The sequence below is a fragment of the Erpetoichthys calabaricus genome, chromosome 1 (assembly GCF_900747795.2).
Source record: "Erpetoichthys calabaricus chromosome 1, fErpCal1.3, whole genome shotgun sequence".
In the NCBI taxonomy this organism is placed as follows: Eukaryota; Metazoa; Chordata; class Cladistia; order Polypteriformes; family Polypteridae; genus Erpetoichthys; species Erpetoichthys calabaricus.
In genome coordinates, this window is record NC_041394.2 from 28,273,849 (window position 1) to 28,292,930 (window position 19,082).

The 19,082-nt window shown below is 40.9% G+C and overlaps 1 protein-coding gene across 1 annotated transcript in view; it reads left to right on the forward strand.

The window, feature by feature from the left end:
* The window catches only part of si:ch1073-83n3.2 (uncharacterized), an 81,692-nt gene extending 64,646 nt beyond the window's left edge, over window positions 1-17,046 (forward strand). Inside the window, exon 5 of the mRNA XM_051919044.1 lies at window positions 16,534-17,046. Within this exon, the coding sequence (XP_051775004.1) occupies window positions 16,534-16,847 (314 nt within the window). The 3' untranslated portion in view covers window positions 16,848-17,046. The remainder of the gene's footprint in view (window positions 1-16,533) is intronic.
* The last annotated feature ends 2,036 nt before the right edge of the window (window positions 17,047-19,082 follow it).

Here is a 19,082-nt window from a genome sequence, read left to right on the forward strand (position 1 = left end):
GGTAGGTATGGTGTCAAGGAGAAGAAAGAAGAAGGTCAGAGAATAGTGGATTTTGGCAAAAGGATGGACATGGCTGTGGTGAATACGTATTTTAAGAAGAGGGAGGAAAATAGGGTGACGTACAAGAGTGGAGGAAGATGCACACAGGTAATACTAATAATAATAATAATACATTTTATTTATATAGTGCCTTTCCCATGCTCAAGGCACTTACAGAATATAATAAAGAATGGCAGGGTATACAGTATATAGCATTGTATAAACCAGATAAATAAGTAAAGAAGATTATGGCAGTGAATTCAGAAAAAAAAAACAGACAACATCATTGGTGGTCTAGTACACACACACATACAGGTTACATGAGCATCTTGACAGAGAAGTAAACTGAGAGAAGGGTAATAAAGTCACGTAGAGCTAAAAGCTGTCCTGAACAGATGAGTTTTGAGTTGTTTTTTTAAAAGAATTCATGGAGTCAGCTGACCTGATTAATTTTGGTAGGTCATTTCAGAGTCTGGGCGCTATACAGCTGAAGGCCCTGTCACCCATGGAGTGTAGATTAGTGAGGGGCACAACAAGATTTCCAGAATCAGAGGACCTTAGTGGGCAGACAGGCACATAGTGATGGAGAAGGTCACTGATGTAGTTTGGCGCAAGGTCGTTTAAGACTTTGTAGGTTATTAGTAGGATTTTATATTCGATTCTGTAAGACACAGGGAGCCAGTGAAGATGGAGCAGGATGGGTGTTATGTGCTCGCCGCTGCTGGCCCGTGTAAGGACTCTTGCAGCTGAGTTTTGAATAAACTGGAGCTGTGATAGAAGATTAGAAGGGGGTACCTGCCAGTAGGGAATTAAATCGATGCGGGATGTGATAAAAGCATGGACAAGTTTCTCAGCATTAGAAAAGGAGAGGAAGGAGCGAACACGGGATATGTTACGGAGGTGAACGTAAGAAAGTTTCTTAATGTGATTTATGTGGGCAGAATAAGAGAGGGAGGAATCAAAAATGACACCAAGATTTTTTACAGTAGAGGCAGGTCTGATGAGATCACCGCCAAGATGGACTGGGAAGGAGCTCATTTTATTAAGTTGCATTTTAGTCCCAATTTGCAGGAGTTCAGCTTTATTGCAATTTAATTTTAAACAGTTCTGCTCCATCCAGGAATTAATTTCACTGAGGCAGGTTGTGAGCTGAGAAAGCTCTGATGAAGTTCCACTTTTAACATTGAAGTAGAGTTGAGTATCATCTGCATAAAAATGATAACCCAGTCCATAGCTACAGATAATATGGCCAAGGGGAATCATGTAAATACAGAAAAGCAGAGGACCAAGGACAGAGTCCTGAGGGACTTCTTGTGTGACTGGCGCTGAGCTGGACCTGCTGTTGCCAAGACTAACAAACTCTTGCCTATCAGTCAGATAGGACTTGAACCACTGGAGGGCAGTGCCAGAGATACCCAGCATGTTCTCCATTCTGGACAGTAGAATGTCATGTCTGACTGGAGTGTCAAATGCTGCACTGAGGTCTAACAGAATTAATATGCTGGTTTGTCCAGAGTCTGCTGCCATAAGCCAATCATTGGTTACCTGTAGCAGAGCAGTTTCACAGCTGTGCCGCGCCCTGAAACCAGACTGAAAGGGTTCCATCAAACTATTAGAGATTAAGTAATTGGTGAGTTGGGAAGCTACAACATGCTCAAGAGCTTTTGACAGAAAAGGTAAGTGGGAAATAGGCCAGAAGTTGTTAAGATTGTCAGCATCAAGACCAGACTTTTTTAACACTGGGGTTACAGAAGCAATTTTAAAAGTGAACGGCACAAAGCCAGTGTCAGGGGATGAGTTTATTATTGTTGTAACAGTCAGGATTATGGCATGAAGGCAGGATTTAAGTAGTGTGCTGAGGATGGGGTCCACTACACAAGTAGTCGGCCTCATCTTACAAAGCAGGTTATTAACAAACGCAGATGTGACTGGTGAGAACTTAGAGAAGGAGCTGGATGGAGTGGGAAAACAGGGAGAGATATAAACAGATGATGTATTTATGTTACTTGAATTATTTAGATCTTTGATTTTGTTACAGAAAAAGTGGAGGAATTCCTCACAGACTTCAGTAGAAGAGGTAGTTGGGCCAGATACGGGTTTGAGTAGTTTATTAACTACAGAGAACAAAACCCTTGGGTTATTGTGGCCATTTTCTATTATTCTGCCATAATGGGTGTTCTTGGCAGAAGTTAGTGTTTCTCTGTAAGCTCTTTGGTGGTCAGAGAAAGCCTGGATGTGAGGCCAGTCTTACGTGACATTCTCTCAAGGCGTCGGCCAGCTGCTTTCATAGATCGCAATTCTGAATTATACCAAGGAGCTGAACGTTTAAAGGAAACCTCCTTATGTTTTAAAGGAGCTGTTTTATCTAATGCTGAATGAAGGGCTGAGTTATAGTGGTCAACAAGACTATTTAGTGTTGACAGAATAGGTGCAGACAGTAAAAGATCAGAAATGGATCCAGAAAGGATAGAGGGACAGATATTTTTAAGGTTTCTGTAAGAGATTTGTCATTTACAGGTAAGAGGAGGGAAAGGCAGTGAGACAGTGAAAAATACTGCTTTATGGTCAGAGAGTCCCAAATCAGTGCTGTAAATGTTTGCAACAGATAGTCCAGAAGTGCAGATCAGATCCAATATATGACCGCCAGAGTGGGTTGGAAAATCAACATGTTGTGTCAAGTCAAAACAGTCCAGTAAGGATAGGAATTCATTTCTCAGTTTAGATGTTGGGATAGATTACATTCTATGTAGAAGAGTCAATCTGAAGGAGATTGAAGACTGCAAAGTAGTGGCAGGGGAAAGTGTAGTTAAGCAGCATAGGATGGTGCTCTGTAGGATGACGTTGGAGATCAAGAAGACAAAGAGAGTGAGGGCAGAGCCAAGGATCAAATGGTGGAAGTTGAAAAAGGAAGACTGCAAGGTTGAGTTTAGGGAGGAGGTGAGACAGGCACTGGGTGGTAGTGAAGAATTACGAGACAGTTGGGAAACTACAGCAGATGTAGTAAGGGTGACAGCAAGAAGGGTGCTTGGTGTGACATCTGAACAGAGGAAGGCAGAAAAGGAAACCTGGTGGTGGAATGAGGAAATACAGGAGAGTATACAGAGGAAGAGGATGGCAAAGAAGAAGTGGGATAGTCAGAGAGATGCAGAAAGTAGACAAGAGTACAAGGAGATAAGGCGCAAGGTGAAGAGAGAGGTGATGAAGGCTAAAGAAAAAGTGTATGATGAGTTGTATGAGAGGTTGGACACTAAGGAGGGAGAAAAGGACCTGTACCAATTGGCTAGACAGAGGGACCGAGCAGGGAAAGATGTGCAGCAGGTTAGGGTGATTGTAGCTGTGTTTTTCCCAAAGTTTCCAAAGTTCAGCAGCTCTAACTCAAAAAATGGGATTCAACAAAGGCCTGACGCGCAGAAATGATTCCACAGACAAAATATCTTTGTTTTTAAAAGTTTAGTTAAGTTTCAAAGTAAAACAGTTCACACAAAAAAGAAAATTAAAACAGCAAAAAAGGAAAAATTATAATAAGAAAAAATTTAGTTCTAAGCTTAATCTTGTTACATCTTAAATCATAACTAATCACTTATAATTTCTGAACCATTTCAAAGCGTTTCTGAACCATTTCAAAGCGGTCAGAAAACTGTATGCTTATCCATCCATCTTCCAACCCGCTGAATCCGAACACAGGGTCACGGGGGTCTGCTGGAGCCAATCCCAGCCAACAAAGGGCACAAGGCAGGAACCAATCTTGGGCAGGGTGCCAACCCACCGCAGGACACACACAAACACATCCACACACCAAGGCCAATTTAGAATCGCCAATCCACCTAACCTGCATGTCTTTGGACTGTGGGAGGAAACCGGAGCGCCCGGAGGAAACCCACGCAGACACGGGGAGAACATGCAAACTCCACGCAGGGAGGACCCGGGAAGCGAACCCAGGTCCCCAAATCTCCCAACTGCGAGGCAGCAGCGCTACCCACTGCGCCACTGTGCTGCCCTGTATGCTTATCCAATTTCTAAACTTAAAATGGGTTTATTAAGTCTCTGTTTACTGGGACCTGTTCTAAACAACAACTAGAGCTTATTATCACACTGTTTCTCAGTTATAGCAAGAAGGTTCTATCTCTTACTAACTTATAGGGGGAAAAGACTATACCATTATCTATGACTATGGAAGAAATTATATTCTATTCAAATAAAGCAAACATTAATATGAGTTTAACTCAAAACTTTAACTTAAGATTGGCTCTTACAGTGATAAAGGATAAAGTTGGAAACGTACTCACAAGCGAGGAGAGTGTGTTGAGCAGATGGAAAGAGTACTTTGAGAGGATGATGAATGAAGAGAACGAGAGAGAGAAGAGGTTGGATGATGTAGAGATAATGAATCAGGAAGTGCAACGGATTAGCAAGGAGGAAGTAAGGACAGCTATGAAGAGGATGAAGAATGGAAACGCCATTGGTCCAGATGACATACCTGTGGAAGCATGGAGGTGTTTAGGATGAGAGAGGCAGTGGAGTTTTTAACCAGCTTGTTAAATGCAATCTTGGAAAGTGAGAGGATGCCTGAGGAGTGGAGAAGAAGTGTACTGGTGCCAATATTTAAGAATAAGGGGGATGTGCAGGACTATAGTAACTACAGGGGGATAAAATTGATGAGCCACAGCATGAAGCTATGGAAAAGAGTAGTAGAAGCTAGGTTAAGAAATGAGGTGATGATTAGTGAGCAGCAGTATGGTTTCATGCCAGGAAAGAGCACCACAGATGTGATGTTTGCTCTGAGGGTGTTGATGGAGAAGTATAGAGAAGGCCAGAAGGAGTTGCATTGCGTCTTTGTGGACCTGGAGAAAGCATATGAAAGGGTGCCTCGAGAGGAGTTGTGGTATTGTATGAGGAAGTCGGCAGTGGCACAGAAGTATGTAAGAGCTGTACAGGATATGTACGAGGGAAGTGTGACTGGTTAGGTCTGCAGTAGGAGTGACAGATGCATTCAAGGTGGAGGTGGGATTACATCAGGGATCGGCTCTGAGTCATTTCTTATATGCAATGGTGATGGACAGCTTGACAGACGAGATTGAACAGGAGTCCCAGTGGACTATGATGTTTGCTGATGACATTGTGATCTGTAGCGATAGTAGGGATCAGGTTGAGGAGATCCTGGAGAGGTGGAGATATGCTGTAGAGCGGAGAGGAATGAAGGTCAATAGGAACAAGACAGAATACATGTGTGTAAATGAGAGGGAGGTCAGTAGAATGGTGGGGATGCAAGGATTAGAGTTGGCAAAGGTGGATGAGTTTAAATACTTGGGATCAACAGTACAGAGTAATGGGGATTGTGGAAGAGAGGTGAAAAAGAGATTGCAGGCAGGATGGAATGGGTGGAGAAGAGTGTCAGGAGTAATTTGTGACAGACGGATATCAGCAAGAGTGAAAGGGAAGGTCTATAGGATGGTAGTGAGACCAGCTATGTTATAAGAGTTGGAGACGGTGGCACTGACCAGAATGCAGGAGACAGAGCTGGAGGTGGCAGAGTTAAAGATGCTAAGATTTGCATTGGGTGTGACGAAGATGGACAGGATTAGAATTGAGGACATTAGAGGGTCAGCTCAGATTGAACGGCTGGGAGTCAGAGAGGCAAGATTGTGTTGGTTTGGATATGTGCAGAGGAGAGATACTGGGTATATTGGGAGAAGGATGCTAAGGATAGAGTTGCCAGGGAAGAGGAAAAGAGGAAGGCCTAAGTGAAGGTTTATGGATGTGGTGAGAGAGGACATGCAGGTGATGGATGTCAGAACATGATGCAGAGGACAGAAAGATATGGAAGAAGATGATCTGCTGTGGCGACCCCTAACAGGAGCAGCCGAAAGAAGAAGAAGAAGAACAATGGATAAAAGAAAGCAGAAAGCAGATTGCTGCTGAACCCGCTGCAGCTGTTAACCCTTCTTATAGATCTGGTTCTATAAGGCAACATGCTATTGGCTGTCAGAAACACTTGGTAAATGTGACATGAGCTGCGATTTTCAGTCATGTAATTTGACATGGTGCAGTGACAAGATCAGCGACTGTGTTCGACAAACTTGACACCTTAACCTTAATGTGACATCAGCTGTAGAGTCCTCTAAGTAGCGTCCTTTGTCCTTTAAGTCAATGTCAAATTAAGGCTATATAACATTATGTGACTTATCCAACGACTTTCACTGTTAGCCTTGATTTACATAATCTTAGCAAGTTGGAGGTAGTCAGCAATGTGCTCCCACTAAGCTGATCGTATAAGGTGACGTGCAGTGACTCAGTCCAACTAATATGCGACCTCCTCCAATAAAATGAAAAAGATTTGATTTTGACTTTAGTCGTGGGGGTGGGCTATGTGTGAATGACAGCTGACAACAAATGAATGCACATCTGGAAGTACAATAGATATAGTGCAGCAATGAGGAATAAAAAACACAACTATTTCAGACATCACAAATAGGGGAGAAGCTTGTCTGTCTGATGTCTTGTGTTTTACATAAGATAGAAAGGCTGAGAGTGTGGCTAAACTAGCCATAGCTATTAACTCTTTGTACAGCTCTGGCTCCATCAGGCAACACATTATTGGCTATCATGAGAATTACAACCATGCTGGGGGGTCAGTGTTCAGTCAGCAAAATGGAAATCTCCAGTGATTTGCAGTCATGTAAACTAATATAGTGTGTTAGCGACTGTGGTCAACAAGTCTGACAGGCCACACAACAAAACGTTGTGTAATGTGACTTTGTCTGGAATATGGGACAAACAGAGTTTTTTTTTAAGTTGGAACATCTAGCCTGGGGCTGATATACAGGAATGTCCTTGGATGTTCTTGGTGTCTGGTCAACAAAGTAAGAACCTCAAAACTTAACAAGGATTTACAGAAAAAAAAGTACTGAAGTCCTTTAAATTATCAAGAGACATTTTTTTCAAATTAAGGCATTACATTTGAACCAATTAAGGTGTGGTAGAGCCATTCAATAGTTTCTGTAAGATCTGCCACTGGTGAGTATGCGCACAACCTACTGATTTTGAATTATAGACTTTATCAGCTGTAGAACTGTGATGTTAGAGATAGATAGATACATTCTCCAGCAGCAGCATACTGATACAAAAAACAATATTAAATTAAAGATTGATAATAATGCAGGTAAAAACAGACAATAACTTTTTATAATGTTAACGTTTACCCCCCTGGGTGGAATTGAAGAGTCGCATAGTTTGGGGGAGGAACGATCTCCTCAATCTCTCAGTGGAGCAGGACAGTGACAGCAGTCTGTCGCTGAAGCCTGCTCTTCTGTCTGGAGATGATACTGTTTAGTGGATGCAGTGGATTCTCCATGATTGACAGGAGCCTGCTCAGTGCCTGTCGCTCTGCCACAGCTCCATGCCTACAATAGAGCCTGCCTTCCTCACCAGTTTGTCCAGGCGTGAGGCGTCTTTCTTCTTAATGCTGCCTCCCCAGCACACCACCGCGTAGAAGAGGGCGCTCGCCACAACCGTCTGATAGAACATCTGCAGCATCTTATTGCAGATATTGAAGGATGCCAGCCTTCTAAGGAAGTATAACTGGCTCTGTCCTCTCTTGCACAGAGCATCAGTATTGGCAGTCCAGTCTAATTTATCATCCAGCTGCACTCCCAGGTATTTATAGTTCTGCACCATCTGCGCACAGTCACCTCTGATGATCACGGGGTCCATGAGGGGTCTGGGCCTCCTAAAATCCACCACCAGCTCCTTGGTTTTGCTGGTATTCAGGTGTAGGTGGTTTGAGTCGCACCATTTAACAAAGTCATTGATGAGGTTCCTATAGTCCACCTCCTGCCCACTCCTGATGCAGCCCACGATAGCAGTGTCATCAGCGAACTTTTGCATGTGGCAGGACTCTGAGTTGTATTGGACGTCCGATGTATATAGGCTGAACAGGACCGGAGAAAGTACAGTCCCCTGTGGCGCTCCTGTGTTGCTGAAGAGATGGTTAGTAGGTGTTAGGAGTCTCATAACTCAAAAAATAATAATTAGACAGTTTAATACTTTACCAGTTGACAGAGAGAACATTTGCAGCAGCCAACTACTGGTGATGGTCTGTTTATCATATTGGGTGGCTAAGCTCTTATTGAAGATGAGAACCAACTACCTGGAGAATTAACTTCCTTTCCAGAAAAATGTAAGGCATTTCCACCACCTTATGGAAACTTAGTTCATGGAGTCCCAGGGAGGATTTTAATAGGGGCATTGTGAAAATTAAACATTAGAAGAGAGCATTGGGAGTCTATAATTAAGAAGAGGTTGAGGAAGTGCAGAGAGTGTCAGGAGTCAGCAACAATAAATTAGGAACCACAAACTGAAAATGAGATTGTGAGGATTCGGTTACACAGGTACAGGTCTAATGTGAGTGCAACATGGTCTCACGTGTACATGAGGGAGCAGAAAACAAGGTGATTTGGGCTCTTCCTTGATATCTACATGTGTATTTGATGTTTTGGAGGTGTTCCCGATGGCTACTTATAATGAAGAAAACATGCTTAAATGTGCAAAAAAAATAACTGTTTGTTTAACGTTGATAGATAGTGTAAGATGAGCGCTATATTGCTCCCGACCCGACACAGATTAGACACAGGAGGCACGTGTAAAATAAAACAAATATTTATTTTTCTTCGTCGGTGGGCTACGCCTTCCTTGTACCCACAGACACAACACAGTCCCAAAGCACACTAACAACACAAAAGCACTTTCTTCTTCTTCAATACCACTCCTCCCAGACAACCTTGCCCTCCTCTACCCGACTCTGGCCGCTGAGTGGTGGTCGCTGGCTCCTTTTATAGTTCACCCAGAAGTGCTCCAGGTGCTTGATCACCAAGTTCCGGCTGCACTTCCGGGTGTGATAAATATGCTGCCCACACCAGTGTCCAGGAGGGAGGTATTGCACTGTCCAGGGCTGCTCCCCCTGAATATAGTGTGCAGGGACGTCCCGGCTGGGCATGGACCCTGGCCGCCTGCCACAATAGATAGATAGATAGATAGATAGATAGATAGATAGATAGATAGATAGATAGATAGATAGATAGATAGATAGATAGATAGATAGATAGATAGATAGATAGATAGATAGATAGATAGATACTTTATTCATCCTTTCATGGAAATTCCGGTGCTTTGTATCTTAAGCACATTAGTAAAAAAATGTTACAAATTATTAAAAAAAAGGCCAGGAGAACAGAACATACATGCATACATACATACATATATATATATATATATATATATAGGGTATATATTCATTGCATTCGTATTCTGTGTCACAATCTGATTGTATGGGTGGTTACCTACCAGGTAACACTTGTGGTTGGCCAGCAAGTCGGCTAACATCCGCCACGATGCCCTCAGTTGTGAGAAGCAGATCATAGGATGGTTGAAATAGTTTACTGTCAAATAATGCAAAGAGTACGCGACACGTGTTTCGCCCTAATTCTGGGCTCATCAGGCGTACACACTCACTGCACCCCCTCTCAGGGAATTGAACCTCGGACGTCAGCGCTAGAGGCGAAGCCCCTAACGTTGCGCCACGGCGTGTGGTTCATTTATTTGACAGCATGTAGATCGGGGTAATTACATTCATTGCATTCGTAGTCTGTGTCACAATCTGATTGTATGGGTGGTTACCTACCAGGTAACGCTTGTGGTTGGCCAGCAAGTCGGCTAACATCCGCCACGATGCCCTCAGTTGTGAGAAGCAGATCATAGAATGATTGAAATAGTTTACTGTCAAATGAGTGTGTACGCCTGATGAGCCCAGAATTAGGGCGAAACACGTGTCGCGTACTCTTTGCATTATTAGACAGTAAACTATTTCAACCATATATATATATATATATATATATATATATATATATATATATATATATATATATATATATATAAATAGTGCAAAGTACAAATGGTGAATTGTTACAGTGTTGGAAGGTAGAGTGATTACCAGGTCATGAATCACTTTTGTTGACAACAGTTATAAAATCTCACAGCAGTAGGAACAAATAATCTTCTAAAGTGTTCAGTTCCACGGTGCAATGAGAGAAGGCAACTGCTACATTAACTTCTCTGACCTGCCAAAACGCTGTGGAGAGAGTGACTGCTATTGTCACGGATGGCCTGTACCTTCTTCCCCATACACCTTTCTACTACCATTCCCACGGAGTCCACAGTTCTACCTAGCACCGAGCCAGCCTTCTCCACCAGCTTGTCCAGCCTGTTCATGTTCTTATCTGTCATACTGCCTTCCCAACACATGGCAGCAAAGAAGAGGACACTGCCAACAACTGTCTTATAGATCACTACACTGCTCATTCTTTGTGCCTCTGTCCTGTTATATTATTCATTGAAACATAAACAAACAGTATATTATTAAATAAACACTTCAGGTGTTCATATCTCCTCCCTTTACTCACATTTTATGTTGCAGCCGTGTGTCAGAATCATTTCAATTCATTTTCCCCACATTGAAAAACACTTAGTACACCAGACTGACAAAGTGAAAACAGGATTTTTAAAACGTTGGCAATTTTTTAAAAAATAAACTGAAATATCCTCTTGGCACAAGTATTCAAACACTTCTGGTTTGAGTGAATCCCATTTTCTATAACTTGTTTTTGACCTGTGGTCAATTCAATTGATTGGGCTGATTAGGAAAGGCACACACCTGCATATAGACTGTCCCACAGTTGACCAAACACCAAGCCATGAAGTCAAAAGGAATTACCTGAAGAGCTTAGAGAAAGGATTGTGTTGAGGCACAGATCTGGGGAAAGCTACAAAATATTCCTGCCACACTGAAGGTTCTCAAGAACACATCTGCCTTCATAATTCTTAAAAGGAAGAAGTTTGGAACAACCATGACTCTTCCTAGATCTGGTCACCCAGCGAAACTAAGCAATTGTGGGAGAAGGGCATCGGTAATTAAGAGAGGAGACCAAGAGCAGGATAGTCACTCTGACTGAGCTTCAGGGAACCTGTCTGGAGATGGGAGAAACTGGCAAAAGGACAACAATCACGGCAACTCTCCACCAATCTGAGCTTTATGACAGAGTGGCTGGCCAGAGTCTTCTCCTCAATCAAAGACACATGGTAGCTCACTTGGTGTTTGTGAAAAGGAACCTAAAGTATTCTCCAGCTGTGAGAAAGGAAATTTTATAGTCTGATGAAACCAAGATTAGCATCTTTTCTGTAGGAAACCAGGCACTGCTCCTCACCTGCACTATACCATTCTAACGGTCAAGAATGATAGTGACAGCATCATGATATAGACTAGTCCAGGTTCAGGAAAACCTGAATGGAGCAGATTGGGCCAAAGTTTTATCTTCCAACAGGAAAATAAGGCTAAGCACAAAGTAAACACAACACAGGAGTGGCTCAGAGACAGCTCTGAGATTGTTCTTGAGTAGCCCAGTAAGGGCCTGGACTTTAACTCAATCAAACATCTCTAGACAGACTAAAAAATAGATGATCACCAACGGTTTCCAACTAACCTGTGATTGAGAGGATCTGCAGAGAAGAATGGCACAAAATTCTCAAATGTAGGTGTGGGGTAGCTTGATGCGTCAAACCAAAGAAGATGCCAGGCTGGAATTACTGCCAAAGATGAAATGAGTAAACGGTTAGAATACTTGTGTCAATGTGAGATTTCAGTATTTTATTTTTAATATGTTAACAAAAAAATTGAAAATTCCTGTTTTGGCTTTATCATTCTAAGGTACTGAGTATTGTTTGATGTAGAGAAAAAATAATTTAAATGATTTAGCACAAGACTGCAAAATAGCAAAGTATGAAAAACATGAAGGGGTCTGAATACTTTCTGAATCTGCTGAAAAGACACGTGAGTCCCCATACACTATAGAACTGAGAACACAGCCATTAACAGGTGAAGGAAAAATTACCAGTGTGCTTGACCTTCTTCTATTATCACAGCATTAAATCCAGGTCTAGCAATGTTCTACCTTGAATGGGCCCACTCTCATTAAAGATCCCCAACAAAATACATTTTAAGAATGGAGAAAGAAGCAAAAGGTAACCATTGTGCTCGGAACAAACTAGAAAATGCAGGGATTATCCATTGATTGTCTGTGTGTCATGAAATTGTAATGTGGTTGTATATTTACATACATCAGCGTATTGGCCCTTTCTAAAAACCTCCTGTAAATTTAGCTCATTGGAAATGTTGTTTGAAACAGTGATATGGTCCTTGGTGCAGTAGCTAACAGCTAATTATAGTGTAAAAGAAAACTAAAATTAAACAGTAAAAGAAAGTCATTGCTATACTAGCAAAGGAGGATGATTGATTGACTTCTCTACTGAAAACTCTCTAATTCTCTCAAGCTTTCTTTCATTGTGAAGAGGTTGCCCTCGAGTCCTCAAGTCTATAAGTTGAAATCTTCAAATTACAAGGATTTACCATACTTAAATAATGCTCCACCATTTAGTTTACTAAGTGATTACATAATGAACTCCATGACAGAAATCTGTTAGCTATTTCTGACTATAACGTGTTGCTTGTGGGCAGACCACTGTGAGTTGATTTTAGCTTTGCAATATTACAGAGAAGATTGTCACAATGGCATTGTGGTGGGAGCTGCTGCCTCGTATCTACAGGCTCAGTCACAGTCTGTGTTGAGTTTGGTCACTTTCTGAGTAGGTTTTTCTCTAGGTCCTCCAGTTTCTTTTAGCTTCTTTGGTGGAATGTGTGCCAACTTCATTAAACCTACATTTTATCAAATACTAGCTGTCCCCCGTGGCTCCACCATAGTAGTAGTGAAACAGGGCCAATTTTAAAAATCAATAAAAAAATAAAAAAAAAACGTTATAATTTATATTGATAGTTTTCATATCTGAGGGATTCTTGATATACAATATTTTTAGTTTTTCTACCAGGGGTGAGAATGTAGCTGTGATCTCTTTGCGAAAAATGTTAAAAGTTGGCAAGGTATCTCTGGGCAAGTGGAAGGTAGGTACAGTTCAACGTCAAACGTTGCCACTGTCTGTGATCGTGTTCAGCTCTGATGGGAGAGTGTCCCCCACATGTGGAGAAGAGCATATGGCCGTGATATCTCTGCCAATGAGCAGTTACCCTCTACACACACGTAGTTGTGATCTCTCTCTCAAAAACGTTGTTACTCTTTAACAATCTCTAAATGATAATGTCTGCTGAACAAACAGATATCGCTAGCTAAGCGGAGGCAAGGTACACTCCAACACATGGGGAGAGGTAGAGTGACTCGAACATGAGCCGGGGACACCAGCTTTACTTGCTCAGTGCAATCTATAACATCCAAGTGAAAGATATCACAGCTACTGTTTTAAAAAATCAAAAACACTATTTGTCCACTCTTCTTTACAGAACTATTCAAGTTCGGTCAAATTGGATGGTGAGCATTGGTGGACTGCTATCTTCAAATCTTTACACAGATTTTCAAAGGGATTTAGGTCTGGGCTCTGATTGTGCCACAAGAGGACATTCACTTTTCTCTCCTTCACCCACTGTGTGGTCAATTTTACTGTGTGCTTCGGGTCGTTGTCGTGTTGAAAGGCAAACATTCTGCCCATCTTCAACTTTCTGGCAGAGGGTAGCAGGTTTTCCTCAAGAATTTGACGGTATTTTGCCCCATCCAATTTTCCTTCTACCCTAACAAGCCCCAGGCCCTGCGGCAGAGAAACACCCTCACAACAGGATGCTGCCACCTCCATGCTTTACTGTAGGTATGGTGTGTTGTGGGTGGTGAGCTGCATTAGATTTCTGCCAGGTGTATCGTTTGGTATTGAGGAAAAATAATTTGATTTTGGTCTCATCTGACCATAAGTCCTTTTTCCACTTGGCATCAGAATCTTCAAGGTGCATTCTGACAAAGCTCAAATGAGCCTTAATGTGGCCTTTCTTGAGAAGTGGCTTTTTCCTTGCGACCCTCCCGAACAAGCCACAATTGTGGAGCGCTTGTGAAATTGTTGTCACATGCACACAATGACCACTCTTTGCCATAAAATCCTGTAGCTCCTTCAAGTGGCCATTGGCCTCTTGGTAGCCTCTCTTACCAGTTTCCTCCTTGGTCTTCCATCCAGTCTGGAGGGACGGCCTGATCCAAGGAGGGTCCTAGTAGTACCAAAAACTCCTTGGGATTAATAAATCCTTTGAGATTTTTTTGTATCTGTCTCCTGCCTTATGCCTGTCCACAGCTCTATCCCTGAAATCTTTTGAAAGTGGCTTTCCACCCATAGTCAGTTGTTTGCTCTCAGATGCACTACCAAGCAAGGGAACGAATGCTCCAGGAACCGCTGTTTTTATGCTTCACTAATCACACTGATCACAGGTGGAAGCCAGTAACCATGGTCTGCAATGAAAATGGTGGTTACTTCCACCTGATTGAGTTTATAAATATTGTTTAGGAGGAGGTGATCCTTTATTAATCTCAGTATTTCTTGTTTTTTATTTTTTTTAATTCTTCTGAACTGTAGCTGTGATATCTTTCACTTGGATGTTATAGATTGCATTGAGTAAGTAAAGCTGGAAAAAATATTGGTATGTGTTTTCATTTAAGGCTGTAAAGCAAAAAAAATGGGAATATTTCGAAGGGGGTGATTCTTTTCTATACCCACTGTATATAGAGATAATGAGAAAGATGAACCTGTGAGTATAAAGCAGTGTCTTCATTATCTGGAACCAACCACCAAGTTGTGAAGTTAGAGGATAGCCTGAAAGATTTTTAGAAAATGGCTAAATGAGTTTTATATATAAAAAGTTAATCTCACACACATCAGCACCCACTGATGCTGCAACCAAACCATCTGAAGCTCTTATCAGTGCTGAAATTTAACACAAAGTCTTTGAAGGACTGACAGAAATAAAAATGTCCTAGTCATGGTAAGTCTGTACTAGTCCTTTCTGTAAAATACATCAAATATCACAATGAACAAAATTTTCATTTTGTGGTTTTTCTTTCACATGTTGTTGCAGAGCCTAGATATAACAAAGCAGGCCATCAAGAAAATCTGGGTCAGTCTCTTGAAATGGATTACAGTCTATAAAGTTGAAGCCGTACATGCACAATAGTCTATTATGCTCAAAGTGAAAGCAGAAATACTTGCAATAGAAGCAATCTTAGATGAGAAATAGTTAATGGATGCAGATTACAAGTAAACCTGCAAGCTCTAAAAGAGAGTGCTGCTGCAATCGTAGCTTAATTCAATGAATGAAATGAAGCACAGTTAAGTGCCTGGTCAAAGTGTGCCTGCTGTAACATCTGTGTGGATCATACATGCTGTTACAAGAAATGCCAAAAGACATGATAAAGGTTTAGGGCAGCCTCCCGTATATTGTATACTGGCTGCTAAAATTGATATGATTGAACAAAGATGTTCACAAGACTGAGTCCAAAACAGAACTGATCAAAGACAATAAAGACGGCGGCTTTAAAGGTCCAGACAGGAAGTGATGTCATCTCTGGGGCCGGAACTGGAAGTGATGTCATTGAGGGTCCCAGAACCTGGCGGGATTTCCTGGGAACGGTCTGCAAGTAACTGGGAAAGACAGTCAGCACACTCCGCCACATACTACACTTCTATAAAAAATTATCCATGTGGAATTATTGCATGTAAATGATCCCAGACAGGAATTACAGGAATTTCTTCTTTTGTGATTAGCACTAATTTCACAGTAAGCAAAACACAATTAATTTTACTACATTTTTTGTGAAGTCAAACACCTAATTTTGCTGCCAATTCAACTTTGTGCAAAACATTTTGCTCATCACCAATAATGAGAAAAGTCAATCAACACCAAATTTGAAATGATAGATGAAATCAGGTAGGAGAGGAAAATGCTTTTTCATTACTGTTTGCCTCAGTACACTCTGCACCTGTTCCAATGAAAACGAAATGCAATTAACACTCTTGGAGTAGGCCCCCCATTAGATAGATAGATAGATAGATAGATAGATAGATAGATAGATAGATAGATAGATAGATAGATAGATAGATAGATAGATAGATAGATAGATAGATAGATAGATAGATAGATAGATAGATAGATAGATAGATAGATAGATAGATAGATAGATAGATAGATAGATAGATAGATAGATACTTTATTAATCCCAAGGGGAAATTCACATTCTCCAGCAGCAGCATACTGATACAAAAAACAATATTAAATTAAAGATTGATAATAATGCAGGTAAAAACAGACAATAACTTTGTATAATGTTAACGTTTACCCCCATGGTGGAACTGAAGAGTCGCAAAGATTTGGTGGAGGAATGATCTTCTCAGTCTATCAGTGGAGCAGGACAGTGACAGCAGTCTGTCGCTGAAGCTGCTCTTCTGTCTGGAGAATTATCCAATATACAAATAATGATTTTATTCGTAAATAAATATATTTTGATATATAAAGGAAACCAGATGTACTAAATTAATTTACAATTATTGTCTTTTTTTTTTCTCTGGCAGAGAGAACATCCCGAAGTAAAATAGGAAAACGTTCAGCCAGTTGCCTACGACATGGCAGGGATTCTCACCATGCCATGAAGGCTGTTTGTTTGCTGATGGGAGGGGCAGCTGCTGGACACAGTCTGGGTTACATGGTCACCTTGGCAACATCAGCTGGGAACTCTTTGGAAACACCGCCACCGGATTTTAAGGACCTGGGTTACCATCCTTCCACCTGCTCCCAGGAAGCAGACAGCCCACACTTTGACAGTTTTGAGTACGAGTCAGCCGACCAGGACTTTGACAGCTTTGATTATGGAGCTTTCAGCTTTTAGGCTGGCAAATAATCCCTGAGAACTGAACATTTCTTTAGGAAGAACTGAATGGGAACGGTGCAAAATGTCTTAATGATATTGAGGAGGCGTGCTTTCAAGATGGTGTTCCTAGTGGAAAATGAAGCACTAAAGCAACTGAAAAGACAAAGTAGCCAAATTGTCTGTTACTCGTCTGTGCTGTTTTGGGTGCGGTTTAGTTATTTTATACTAGACAAAGAGCCCGTTTCGACAACGTAAGCTGAAACGGGCACGAGTGGTATAGTAATAAGTATAAGCACCACAAACCTGATATAGGTGAATGAATGCATAATTAGGCCTTGAGCTGTAGTCGAAATCGCCTTTCAGGCCTCTAGAGCTTTAATCGAAGTCGCCTTTCTCTTTGAATTTTTGCAGCTGTAAATCCGCCGCCTCCCGCAATGTTGGGGTTGGATGTTGGTCGAAGTCGCCTTTCTCTTTGAATTTTCGCGGCCGTAAATCTGCCGCCTGCCGCAATGTTGGTCTCGTAAGGTTTTTCAGGCAGCTGCGCAGAAGGCGACTGCGCATTCAGCTTCGGACTTTTGGACGTGAGTGAGTGAGTGAGTGAGTGAGTGAGTGAGTGAGTGAGTGAGTGAGTGAGTGAGTGAGTGAGGAGACTGGCGAATTATGTATTAAGATGAAAGGGAGGTTCCTAATGGAGTTAACATACTAGTCACAGTTGACAATGATGATTTTTTTTTTATTATTAAAAGATGTAGAGCAAGATGAGAGATGCCATCCATTAAACTTGAACAAAGTGGATTTTATTTTATACTTACCAGTAGGGTTATATAGAAACAAAATGCTTTCCAACTAATTTTTTAGATTAGTATACAGCTACTGTACATGTGATGAGTGTTCGGTGTAATAGAAATATTGAATTAATCATAATCACTAGATAATAATAATAATAATAAATTTTATCACTTTAGATCACCAAGAGAAACAATTGTTATTATTACCAGGGCTTTCAAACTGTGCACCAGCTAATCAACTTCAAGGCAGGTGTAAGGAGTTTGTGTGCTCCTGGTTCATTACTAATTGGTTTTTAAGGAGGCACTTCACAACACCTTGACGAGAATAATAATGATAAAACTACATATATTTTAATATATAATACTAGTGGAACTACCTGGCATTGCCTGGGAATATTTATATAATGTGTTAATGTAATAAAGCAAATATTATGTTTTTTAAACATTGTCCCTTCTGTTATGGTATCCGTACCATCAGTCATCAACGCTACCTGTCCGATAACTATCAATGTGTCTCCTCTCATAAGTGTGGTTGAATTCCATAATTGTGTGTAACTCCTTCCTGGGTTGGAGCCATGAATGATACTTCTTTGTATTTCCTTGGTTAGTGTAGTTTCATGAATAAATGTTTAATTCTGCATTGATAAACTGGATAGCTTGTTTAACAGTTGAATCCATGGACCAAAAAAATTATCTACAGTAGGGGGTGCGGGGTATTGTTGCGGTGTCCATATTATTATAGGAGACATCACTCGAAGCTGTATTCAGTAATGTAATAAACTTGTTTCAAAGCTGGCTCCTTCAACATTGATTTAAAATTGTTACAAATCACAATGCTGTATTAGCATCAAAACCTAAAATTATAACTGCCTCATCATAAAACGGACTTGAGTGAATGTCTACCATCAAGAACAATAAACGTTACTAATTTCGTCCTCAGTCATTCTCTTTCTGATATTATTCTGAACAACGGCTCAGCATGAAATAAAAAGTACCATTTCACTGTTTCATTGTGGCTTGTCTCTATTGTATTTAGCAATGATGTGCAGATTTATGATGGTTTGACTTTTTCAAAAATGTAAGGATTTTCTTTAATATAAAAATGTAGTGTCATCTGTTAATCTATTAATTTCACAGTTATTGTCACGTGTACACAATGCAATGAAATTCCTAACTGCATGTTTCACCAACACATAGCAGGCCTAATCTTAGTCTGATGGCTTAAGTCACTGGTTATGTATAATAACACATCAAAAAAAAATAGGGAGTGGCATGTAAAATAGTCATGTTTCCTTTTACATACAGTTTTGTGAAAAAAATGCTAAACTTTTTTTGTATGTGATTTTAAAAGTTTTTAGGAAATATGAAAGAAAAGAGCATTTCTTCTAAAGAGCTTGGTAACACAGTGCACCCCTTTTCGGCCCCAATATTTCTCAGAAATGGGTGTACATGAAAAAAAATAAGG